Source organism: Solanum stenotomum, chromosome 7 (genome assembly GCF_019186545.1).
Source record: "Solanum stenotomum isolate F172 chromosome 7, ASM1918654v1, whole genome shotgun sequence".
In the NCBI taxonomy this organism is placed as follows: domain Eukaryota; kingdom Viridiplantae; phylum Streptophyta; class Magnoliopsida; order Solanales; family Solanaceae; genus Solanum; species Solanum stenotomum.
This window is the reverse complement of record NC_064288.1, coordinates 47138297-47151024: the sequence shown is the minus strand read 5'-3', so window position 1 is coordinate 47151024 and position 12728 is coordinate 47138297. Positions and strand designations below refer to the sequence as shown.

General features: G+C 31.9%; 1 protein-coding gene across 1 annotated transcript; it reads right to left on the bottom strand.

The window, feature by feature from the left end:
- Positions 1 to 4252: 4252 nt before the first annotated feature.
- On the bottom strand, positions 4253 to 4858 carry LOC125869965 (uncharacterized). Its single transcript, XM_049550347.1, has one exon. The coding sequence runs from the start codon at positions 4856 to 4858 to the stop codon at positions 4253 to 4255; it is 606 nt and encodes a 201-aa protein (XP_049406304.1).
- Positions 4859 to 12728: the final 7870 nt, after the last annotated feature.

Below are 12728 nucleotides of genomic sequence, written 5' to 3'. Positions count from 1 at the left end.
TTGAGTTGAGTATCTAATCTCTGAGTTGAGTATCTTATCCTTGAGTACTTCTGAGTTGAGTAAGTTTGAGTAGTTTGGAGTATTCCTTGAGTTGAGTAAGATTGAAAACAGGCAAGTATGTTTCCTTTTTATCAAGTTTCAAGCTTATGTTTATGTTTTAGAATTCCCCTTACATGCTCGTACATTCCACGTACTGAGCCATTTGGCCTGCATCTTTTCATGATGCAGACACAGGTATTCAGGATCATCAACAGGAGCTTCGTTGATACATCCGAGAGTTCGAGTTAGCTATGGTGAGCCTCCTTGCTTTCGGAGGATTTCATTTACCTTTCAGTTATATCAGTTGTTAAGATGTCGTGGGTCTTGTCCCGACTTCCATCTTTATCAGTTAGAGGCTTCATAGATAGTCAGTACAGTTGAGAAGTCTGTATCATTTATTTTATTAAATGTTTTAAAGACTAAAGTTGCCTTTTTATGGTAAGTTGTATATATTTTATTATAAAGAGTTTTCTCTGGACTTAAAGTTTATATTTAAGTTTTATGAACTTTTATTTCAGTTTTTAAGCTTTGTATGCTTGAATCAGTTTTCCGCTTGTAGTCAGCCAGGATGAGGGTTCGCTTGGGGACCAGCAATGGTCTTCAAGTGCCGGCCACGTCCAGGGTGTAGGCTCGGGTCGTGACAAGAATACAACAATCTCATATCAATTGTTCCTTGAAGATCTCTGAATATATGCTTAAAACATTTCCAATGTCTTCTTGTTGAACATGAGCTGAATCTCGTCAATAAACTTACTGCGAAACAAATATCTGGTTGGGTATTATTAGCAAGATACATTAGTGCCCCAATAACACTGAGATATGGAGTTTTATCACCAAGAAGCTCTTCATCCTTTTCTTGAGGTCGGAATGGATCTTTATTTATGTAAAGAGATCTCACAACCATCAGGGTAGTCAATGGGTGTGATTTATCCATGTAAAATCGCTTCAAAATCTTTTCAGTATATGTTGATTGATGGATAAATATTTCATTTACCAAATGTTCAATTTGAAGGCCAAGACAAAATTTTGTCTTTCCAAGATCTTTCATTTCAAATTCTTTCTTCAAACACTCAACAACTTTTGAAAGCTCTTCGGAGTTCCAATGATGTTCAAGTCATCAACATAAACAGATATTATTACAAATTCAGATTTTGACCTTCGTATAAAAATACAAGGACAAATAGGGTCATTCTTATACCCATCATTTAGCAAATATTCGCTAAGACGATTATACCACATTCGCCCTGATTGTTTCAATCCATATAAGGATTTCTGAAGCTTTATTGAACAACTTTATTTTGAATTTTCAAATGCTTCAGGCACTTTGAGTGCTTCGGAGATTTTCATAAAAATATTGTAGTTTAGTGAGCCATATAAATAGGCTATGACAACGTCCATTAGATGTATTTCAAGCTTTTCATGAACTGTCATATTTATTAGATACCTAAAGGTAATTGCATCTACCACAGGAGAATATGTCTCCTCATAATCAATGTCAGGCCTTTGCGAAAATTCTTGTGCCACAAGTCGTGCTTTATATCTTACGACTTTACTATTTTCATTGCGTTTTCACACAAAAACCCACTTGTACTCAACTGGCTTGACACATTCAGGGGTTTGAACTATTGGTCCAAAAACTTCACGTTTTTCAAGTGAAGCCAATTATGTTTGAATTGTTTCCTTCCATTTTGGCCAATCAATTCTCTGTCTACATTCATTGACAGATCTTGGTTCCAAATTTTCATCTTGTTGCATTATTTCAATTGCAACATTATAGGCAAAAATATTATCCACCACAATATTAATTCGATTCCACATTTTTCTCATCAAGACGTAATTTATAGAGATGTCCTCATTCTCATTATTTTCAGGTCCATGGACCTCCTCTTTGGTGTCAGAATTTATTATGTCTCGGAGCTCTTCATGAGCAATTGCCTCCATATTATGATCATCTTGATCATTTATTCCTTTCCTTTTTCGAGGATTTTTATCCTTGGAGCAATTGGTCTACCATGTTTTAAACGTGGTCCAGACTCATTTGCCTTAACATTTTGTCCTATCGGGACATCAACTCGAACTTGAGTATTAGCAGCTGGGATATACGATTTAGTAACTCGTGGAAGGTTAGTGAACGCATCCGGTAGTTGATTTGCAATATCCTGTAAATAAATTATCTTTTGAACTTCTTGCTCACATTGATTTGTTCGAGGGTCTAAATGAAACAGTGAAAATGAATTCCAATCTATCTCATTTGCCAACTGCTTTTGTTCTCCCCTTAATGTTGGGTATACTGATTCATCAAAATGACAATCAGCAAACCTTGTCATAAATAAATCTCCAGTTCTAGGTTCCAAAAATTTTATAATAGAACGAGATTCATACCCAACATATATCTCTAACCTTCTTTGGGGACCCATCTTTGTGCATTGTAATGGAGCAATTGGAACATATACCGCACAACCAAAGATTCTAAGATGGGAAATGTTTGGCTCCTGACCAAAAACCAATTGTAATGGGGAGATGTCATGATAACTAGTTGGCCTTATACGCACAAGTGCCGCTGCATGCAAAATAGAATGCCCCTAAACCGAAACAGGCAACTTTGTTCTTATCAACAATGGTCTAGCTATCAATTGAAGACGTTTAATCAATGACTCTGCTAAACCATTTTGAGTATGAACATGTGCTACAGGATGTTCAACTGTTATTCCAGTGGATAAACAATAATCATTAAATGCCTGAGATGTAAATTCACCAGCATTATCAAGACGAATTGTTTTTATTGCATAATTTGGAAATTGTGCTTTTTAACCTTATTATTTGAGCCAACAACCTTGCAAAAGCTGTATTGCGAGTTGATAATAAGTACACATGAGACCATTTTGTAGATGCATCTATCAAGACCTTATAATATTTAAATGGTCCACATGCAGGGTGAATAGGCCCGCATATATCACCATGTATCCGTTCCAAAAATGCGGGAGATTCCACTCCAACCTTAGTTGTTGATGGTTTGGTAATCAACTTTTCTTGTGAACAAGCAACATAAGAGAATTCCTTTGATTGGAGAACATTTTGGTTCTTCAAAGTATGCCCATGTGAATTCTTAATTATTCTGTGCATCATATTATAATCGGGATGACCCAACCGGTCATGCCAAATGACAAAATCATTAGAATCAGTAAACCTTTTGTTTACCACAACATGTGATTCAACCGTACCAATATTTGTATGGTACAATTCAGAAGAAAGTGCAGACAATTTTTCATGTACAATTTTCTTCTCTGCATTTATCATAGTAATGTAAAGGTATTCCACTTTTTCTTCATTTGCAGTCTCAAAGTGATAGTCATTTTGGCGAATAACCTTGAAACTTAATAAGTTTCTTTGAGACTTACTACAATACAATGCATTATTAATTATCAATATTGTTCCTCCAGGTAGTAATAAGGCCGCTCTTTCAGAGCCTCAATCAATTTTGTACTACCGGATATTGTATTAACATATGCCTTTTTCATTACCAAATGAGAGAAATATTTCTTTTTTCTTAGTATTGTATAAGTTGTGGCACTATTCAGAAGGCACATATCTCTATTATTCATCTTGGATCCAACTGAAAACTGGAAAATTTTATTTATCTTCATAAAAATAAAAATACATAATAAGAAGTACGAAACTTAACAAAAGAAAATTTATAAGTAATACATTAAAAACGCATAACGACATTATTTATTTTCCAGTTCAATTATCAATCTTCAGTTGCAATCCCCAAAGAAGTCCTCAGCTTCTAGATGAGTAATATCATTGAGCCCATGAAAAGAATCATCTTTCAATGCTAAATTTGCCTCAACATTCTCATCATATTTTTGAGAAGATTTTGCTTGAGCATCATCCTTGAGAGTCAAATGTGACTCCACCCGGGTATTCGAAGAGGAGGCACCACCTTTCTTTCCTTTTCTTTTGAAGGAATTCTGATACAGCCTGACAAAATGCTCAGGTGCCTGACATTCATTTTTCCAATGACCTTTAAGGCCACAATGATGACAGTGATCGCCCTTTCCTTTAGATGGATTATTTTGAGAACCCATATTGTCCTCTCTTTTGTTATGACCACCACATCGACGATAATTATATCGTCTTTTGCCCTTGCCACACCCACACACATTTTCGTGGTCCCAATTATTTTGTCTTATTTCAGACTGGCCGTGTGCTTCTACCTCGTGTGCCTCGGTAATGGAGCACTTTCAGTGAGACGGGCTTCATGCTTTTTCATTAAAAGGTCATTATGCTGCTTAGCCACCAAAAGGCATGAGATCAGTTCAGAGTATTTCTGAAAACCTTTTTCACGATATTGCTGTTGTAATATCATATTAGAGGCATGGAAAGTAGTTAGTGTCTTTTCCAACATGTCCTCATCTTTTACAGTTTCCCCACATAATTTCAATTGGGAAGTTATTCTAAATACAACAGAGTTATACTCAATTACGATTTTATAATCGTGAAGCCGTAAGTGAATCCACTCATAACGATCCCTTGGCAATACAGTTGCCTTGAGGTGGTCATACCTCCCTTTCAAACCTATCCACAATTCAAGTTGATCTTTCACTGTTAAGAATTCAACCTTTAGGCTTTCATCAAGATGATGACGAAGGAAAATCATAGCTTTCGCTTTATCCTGACTTGATGCCTTATTTCCTTCGATTATACAATCACTAAGACCCTTAGCGGTAAGGTGAATTTCAGCATCAAGTACCCATGACAAATAGTTCTTTCTAGAAATGTCAAGTGCCACAAATTCAAGCTTTGACAAATTCGACATGTTGAAAACTATCATAAAATAGTTGAGTTAATAACATGATGTGATTTCTTTATAATAAAAGATAAATTTATGTTTCAAATGATTAAGAATTAGTATAAAGTATATTATATGCATGAACATGGAATGTTACAAAAACATGTAAACTCATAAAGTATGAAACAGTAGTTTTAATATATGTTCTAATTATTTTTCAATATTTATTTCTAGTTTCAATAGTTATTAACGTCAAACTTTTGTAAGTTTTTCAAGTCATATTTAATATAATACTACTCTCTTTATGACACACAAATATTTATCATAAATATATGACAAGAAAATATTTACAAGTCTTCTAACTAGCATGTTATCACATTTCTTACTATTTAATTTAGAATTATAAGTTAGTAGCATATAAACAACATAAAAATATAAACCTGAAACGTATTGATTATTATGCCTAGTAAAGTATTATAATAATACCTAAAGCAAGTTATATATGCAGTAATTAAATTACGGATCAAAGATTTATGCAAGTTCTATTAGAGATGTTATAAACACATAAATGTATACCTGACTCTAAAAGAAAGTTGATTAATTTTTAGGAATTAATTTCGAATTAAGTAGGTCTCAGTTGGCTAGAGACTCATACTGATAACGTGTTGTAAAACAAGAGGAAAATGCAAGAATACTTAAAGAAAGTAAGGCAAAGTGTGATGAAAAATATAAAGTTGAGAGCCTTATTTTAATCTCTTCAATGTGTGTTTCATAAGGGTGAAAAGACTACCCTTTTATAGGATTTAGAAAATACCCTTTTACATTCTTTAACCAAATACATTAGCACAACTTTAAGTCTTACATTAAATAGGTTCATTACATTATGTTATTGATGAAAAAAAATATTCACAATTCAATGATTTTATAACACTGTACATTTAATTAAATGTGATCACAAATTAAAAACTGATAAATCAAACCGGTGATGTGCACTCATAAATTGACTACACGGTTTGGAAGTGGGCTTGGGTTTCCAATTACAATTTTGCCCACATGCAATTGCTATGCCAGCTCATATTCACGTCATATACGCCTTCATTTTGTATTTATTTTGCTTTCCTTTTTGTAAGCATTAATTATTGGACGCGCAAAGAAAACGGATTCCTTTTAATGATTTGCTGCCTTTTTTTTCTTTCCTCTATATTTAGGACCCGTTTGATCATGCGCTATGGAATTATGATATGAAATCATGATATGGTATAATGAGATGAAATTAAAGTTTTTTTGGATATGTAATATAAAATTTTTGTGTTGTATATTTTCTCATAAACATAAAAATCTCGTAAGTTGTAAGAGTATTAAAATAACCCCAATTGTTTATTCAATCTTATCAAATAAATAAAAATTTATAAAATTGCATGATAAATTATTACAAAGTTATTTGTTCTCCACTTAAGTAATTGTTTCATCTAAGTTTAATTTAATAAAAAAAAAATTAAACATAAATTGTAGTATACTAGTTTTTAATATAATCCTCCCACAGTACGAATAATTTCCTCACGTTGAACTTGCATTTCTCGATCATGTGACCGAGAAGACGAACCAAAATTGTTACTTTGAGTCATTTGTTGGTCAATAATAAATTTTATGTCGGTGAGAATAATAAAATTTTAAAAGTAATGATGTGATTATAAATTTTATTTACATATGAAATAAATGATTAGTAGATATAAATATGAGGTTGTTTTAACAAAATATAAACTCGTGGATCAATTTTTGTATTTAAATATCTCAAATCATGATATGGAATTCTCATATAATTCCATATCATGGTTTTTGGAGAATATGGAATCACATCTTATGATATGGAATCATGAGATGAAATCAACGTAAAATCGCATGTCCAAACGCTGATTTCATCTCACGGTACCATATCGTGATATGGTATCGCATGGCCAAACGCCTACTTACCATTCCTTCTGTTCATTTTTAGTAGTATTTTTCAAAAGTCAATTATTTGATTAATTTTCAATTTAAATTAGATTACATTAATTTATATTTAAATAGAAAATTTAGTTATTCAAAAGCTATATGAAAAGTACTATAAATTGCAATTTTTGCATATCAGTACGATGAAAAATACATCGTAAAATATCAGTCAAAGTTCTTATCGTTTGATTCTGAAAAAAGTAATCATGACAATTAAAAATAGACGGAGAGAGTAATTTAAAAAAAATCTTGTTATATATATGGACTACACTATATACATAAACTATAATAATGGAATGTTCAAGTTAAGAATATGCATTTATTAAAGATAATAATAATAATTACTTGGATTGGCTTTAAGTAATCTTGTTATATGGAGTTAAAAATAGTTGCACACATTCAATGCATATTATTAAATCTTCTCTGGTCTAGAAGAGAGAAAATTGTTAGTAGTAGTTTAGTAGTAATACATTGATTAATTTACTAGAGTTCAATATAAATAATTGTCTATAGTAAAAGTAATTGAATTGTAGAAGGTGTACCTTCGACACATTCCATAATAAAAAGTGGTAGAAAGATGTCAAAATCACTACTATGTCAAAAAGAATCATAATATCAGTTGGGAGGGTTATCGGTTATTGATAAAAATTAAGATTAAATCAATTTAATCTATTTCTAATTTAGCCTTATTAAAATATAATATAATATATATTTATCGATTTAATTGTTATTGATTCTGATTTGGTTATTAGTTATATATGAAAAATGAAGAAATGATTCATTAAAAAAAAATAAAAATAGTTAGAACAGCTAGAATTATGGAACCTTTGATTACTGAATTTAATGTGAATAAAACTCAAAAGTGCACGGAAGAGACATTAGATCTGTGGAATCCAACCTTAAAGGTAAACTCTATGAATCCTATAAGAAGAGAGGTTGTCCGGGACAGGGAGAACCTTTCCGGCAATACAAATTCCATATCCAAAATGCTCGAAAGGAACCTTCGATATCCAACCCCATGTGGAACCTGCCCTAAGAGCGGTTTTCGAGACTCTCAGTTCCCAAAAACTATTATAGACACTCATGTACATGAAACTAACAAAATAATGCTCACTCTTCGCCTTTTTTCCTTTCATAAATAAATAATAAATAAATTTTGATGAAAACATATATATAAGATATTTAAAATTATTCATAAAAATATTAATATATTATGCGTATATAATTAAAAATATATGAATATAACTTATCGATTTGGTTAGATATCTCTTAAAAAAAAAACTTTTACAAAATGAAAATTAGATTAAAAGTAACTGATTCTTAAATTTGTAGGACGAATGTGTCTATTTGTTCAGTTTTATACAAATTTATGTGTCTATTTATGCATACTCAAAATTAAAGATTATTTTTGCNATTAAAAATATATGAATATAACTTATCGATTTGGTTAGATATCTCTTAAAAAAAAACTTTTACAAAATGAAAATTAAATTAAAAATAATTGATTCTTAAATTTGTAGGACGAATGTGTCTATTTGTTCAGTTTTATACAAGTTTATGTGTCTATTTGTGCTTACTCAAAATTAAAGATTATATTTGCCAAACGGAAGTCAAGTTAATTATCAAGATGCATTATGTTAAATAAGACAATCGTTCATTTTTCTAATCATTATTACAAATTTACAATAATTACTACCACGTATAAAACAATTTTACTTATTTATTTTCATTATTAAAATTAGAATACATATAATGCAGTGTCCCCTCAGTGTATAAGTTTCTCTGTAATGGATTAATAAAAAAATGTATGAAGAATTGAATATGGATAAGTGTGATTTGTTGTAAGTTAGAGATAGAATATGCATGATTCTTTGTTTTTATATCTTCCTAGGAGCTCCCACCTCTTTTGCTCTCTAAGTCGCAACCTGGTTGAAGATAGAATATGATTAAGGATTTGTAAATGATTGATTATTCCATGAGCACTAACGTGTCATATTATGGTGCCTTCTCTGTTGCATAAAATGTGTCAATGAGCAATAAGTATAGAACATGGCCTACTATTATAGCTTCTCTTAAAAAAACAAAAAGAAGTTGCCAGAGATTGATGTGGGCCCACTCACCTGCTATGGCCCCACACTTCCCATAGGTTACATTTTACAACAAAGCAGGATTTAACGCCACTCTTTATTATTTTTAGATAAATTAAAAAAAAGATGTCACGGAGGAATTATATTATTCTATCAGTTTCAATGTATGTTATTGTTCTGTTGTCCGATATGTAATACTAAGATACTTAAAATAATAATTTTACAGAACTTCGTAAGAACAATAAAGTTTAAAATATGGAAAAAGGGTAAAAAATACCTTTCAACTTTGATTCATTAATTGATTATATCCCTACCGTTAAAATAAAATTATTCTTACTCCTACCGTTACAAAACTTGTCATTCATGCCCCTCCTTAGGCGGAAATCTCCAAATAAATCAAAATTAACCTGATTTTTAAGAAAATAACCCACCATCCGAATATAACTCTAACCCGACCTAACTAACTTAACCCAAACCTACTTCACCTCCATCTCTAAAATAAATCTCAAGAACTCAATCCCTCTATTTCTCGTAACATAGTAACCTGGGAGAATGAATTATAGGTGACAAAAAAGTGTTGAAATGTAAAAAGAGTGACTCTAATTTTAATTATTAAGTGTAGGTGACAAATTTTTAAAAATAATTAAATAGGTCCTCAAGTTTTTGTTTTTACACTTTCACCCAAATTTAAGTAAAACCTTGATTTCTAAAATAGGAAAACCCCCAAATCAGTTTTTTTTTGTTCTCTCCCAACGTCCGCTCTTTTCACATTTTTTTTGCTTCTAATCTTCATCACTAGCGCTTCTTGTTGTTGTTGTTGTTCTTCTTGTTGTTGTTGTTGTTGTTGTTGTTGTTCTTTTATTGGTGTTGCAGCTTATTGTAGATTTCTTATTTGAAGAATTTGAGAAGGGAAAATCTCGAATTTTAATTTAACATGTGATTTGAAAAGGTCTAAGCTTTAGAAATTACTTTTTAACTGATATTTTTCAATCATTTTAACAAGTTAATAGTATTGTTTGTGTGTATTATTCATTTAAAAAATTGATTTTTGTATTATTATTCTTGCCACCGATGTATAATAATTTTCAGCAACTGGTATGACTATTTCAGTAATTTACAACAATTGTTGAATGTTGTTGTTGAATAATTGCCGCAACTGCAATATCTATTTCAGCAGCTGCTGAATAACTTACAACAATTGTGATATTGTAATATAATTTTTCTTATGATCAATTTTTTAGTTCTAAGTTACAATATTTTCAGGTATCTTCAACATCATTAATGGGAGATAGAATAGTAGTACCAGTTGATTGTAATGGTGAATGGGTCGAGTCCAACAATCGTTATATTTTGAGTTGGAAGAGTAAAGAATTGGCCGCAACAATGGCAATGATTGTGCATCGAGATATTGCATATGATGATTTTGCGAATAAAATCATTACTTGTTGTAAATTAAATTGTGAGTTGGAAGATATTGTGATCACTTACCCGCATAGTTGTGGTGAAAAGCAGAAGATGGCTCCTTTTAAGATAAATGATCAACTTAGTTTACGTACTCATTTGGAAAATTAACCTAAAGGTGTTTTAAGGATCTACATGGTTGAAAGATTGGTGGAGAATCATAATTTATGTGATGACCAACAAGTGTTGAACGATGAATGTGATAGGATGAATATGAATATTCCGAATGAAGAGCGTGAAGGTCAACATATTCTTTCTCCTGAAGTTCGGAATAGATTGCCCATTATTGGTGAAGTTGCTGATGGGCAAGTACTATGAACTCATAAATTTACTTATTTCTAAAAGTTCATCCTCTTTGTACGCTTAATTAATTTTTGCTTTAGCTGATAATTAATTAACTTAATGCAGTCATGCTCAAGATGATGGAACAGGTTTTTACAAAGATATGTCGTTTAAGAATAAAAAAGAATTAGATATTGCATTGAAAATTGCTTGTGTCAAAAAAGATTTTAGATTGAAGAAGGTAATTAATTCGTGTTCAGTGTATTGTGTCAAATGTGAGCATCTTGAGTGCAAGTGGTGGCTAAGAGCGGTGAAAGTTGAAAATTCTGATAGATTTTATATTAAAAAGTATGAAAAGATGCATACATGTGGCTCGAAACATCTTACGAGTCATAATCCACACGCCACAACAAAAGTCATTGGAGCATACTTGAAAGATAGATATCCCGAAGGTAAAGGTCCATCTACAAAAGATTTGAAAAACTCTATCCGTATTGAATTGGGATGCAAGGTTAGTTATTGGAAAGTTTGGATGGGTAGTGAGTTTGCAAAGTCTTTGGTAAGAGGGACACATGAACATAGATATGGAGTGATTGATGCGTATAGTCATATGCTTAGGACATCTAATTCGGAAAGTAAAACGACGTTGAAGATTGATGAAAATGGCAGGTTCAAGTGTTTTTTTGTGGCATACGGAGCTTGATTCTTGGTTTCACACAAATGAGAAAGTCATAGCTGTTGATGGGACATTTTTGAGAAGTAAATATGGTGGTGTGTTGTTGTGTGCTGTTGTACAGGATGCGAACAATCATATTTCTCCGGTGGCATTTTGCGTAATAGACTCTGAATGTGATGTTTCCTATCGATACTTTTTCGAGAAATTGAGAAATTTTGTACTTGATACTCCTGAATTGTGCATAATCTCTGATAGACGTCAAAGTATTAGAAAGATGGTTTCAATTGTATTTCCGTCAGCTCATTATGGTTGTTGCATGAGACACTTAGGAGAAAATATTCAAAATAAATTTCACAATGCGAGTGTTGTCTACCACTTTTATAAGGCGGCAAAAGCATATAATATTGATGTGTTCAGTGATCATTTTAATCGGATAAAGAGATTTGGTTCCACATGCTGCCACACGTCTTGAACGTGCTGGATTTCACNAAATATTCGAAATAAATTTCACAATGCGAGTGTTGTCTACCACTTTTATAAGGCGGCAAAAGCATATAATATTGATGTGTTCAGTGATCATTTTAATCGGATAAGAGATTTGGTTCCACATGCTGCCACACATCTTGAACATGTTGAATTTCACAGATGGAGTAGGGCATTCTTTCCCGGAAATAGGTCAAATTTATTATAGTTATTATTGATAGTTGGTATAACAACTACATTTTTTTTATAGCTACCGTTGCAATTTTTTATAGTAACTGCTGCAATTATTTCAGCACCTGCTGAGAAATATGCAACAATTGTTATAAAAACTATATAACAGTTATAAGCACATACTTATAATATATTATTGGACACTTATATGTTACAAGTACAATATTATGACGACAAATATTGCTGAGTCGATTAACTCAATGTTTCTTGATGAAAGAGAATATTCCATTACTGCTCTATTTGATGCAATAAATAGGCGATTTGCAGAAAAATTTCATGAGACGCGTATGAAATTCATTAATGCACCAACCATCTCCGTCCCTTCGATAGAAAAAGATATTGCAAAAAATATTAATATGGGGAACAAGCTATTGGTCCATCAAACTGCCAACTACAAGTATATTGCCACCGGTCATGATAAAGTTGTAACTGTTGATTTGCTAGTCAAATCTTGTATTTGTAAAGTCTTTGACATTGACAAAGTACCTTGTCCACATGCTCTGACAATGCTTCGCTGCCAATATGGTGATGACTATGGGAGACACATTTATGAGTACTCCTTTTCGTATACAAAGTAGAGGTATACCTTATTGCATATGTGGAGGAAATTAAACCGGTGCCATCTGCAGAAACTTGGGAAGTTCCTATTGAGATTTTAGAGAGAAAAATATCTTCTCCTTTTGTTGAG

Bases quoted from the DNA above. Each gene is read 5' to 3' on its own strand.
- LOC125869965 (XM_049550347.1), bottom strand. From the start codon at position 4,858: ATGTCGAATTTGTCAAAGCTTGAATTTGTGGCACTTGACATTTCTAGA.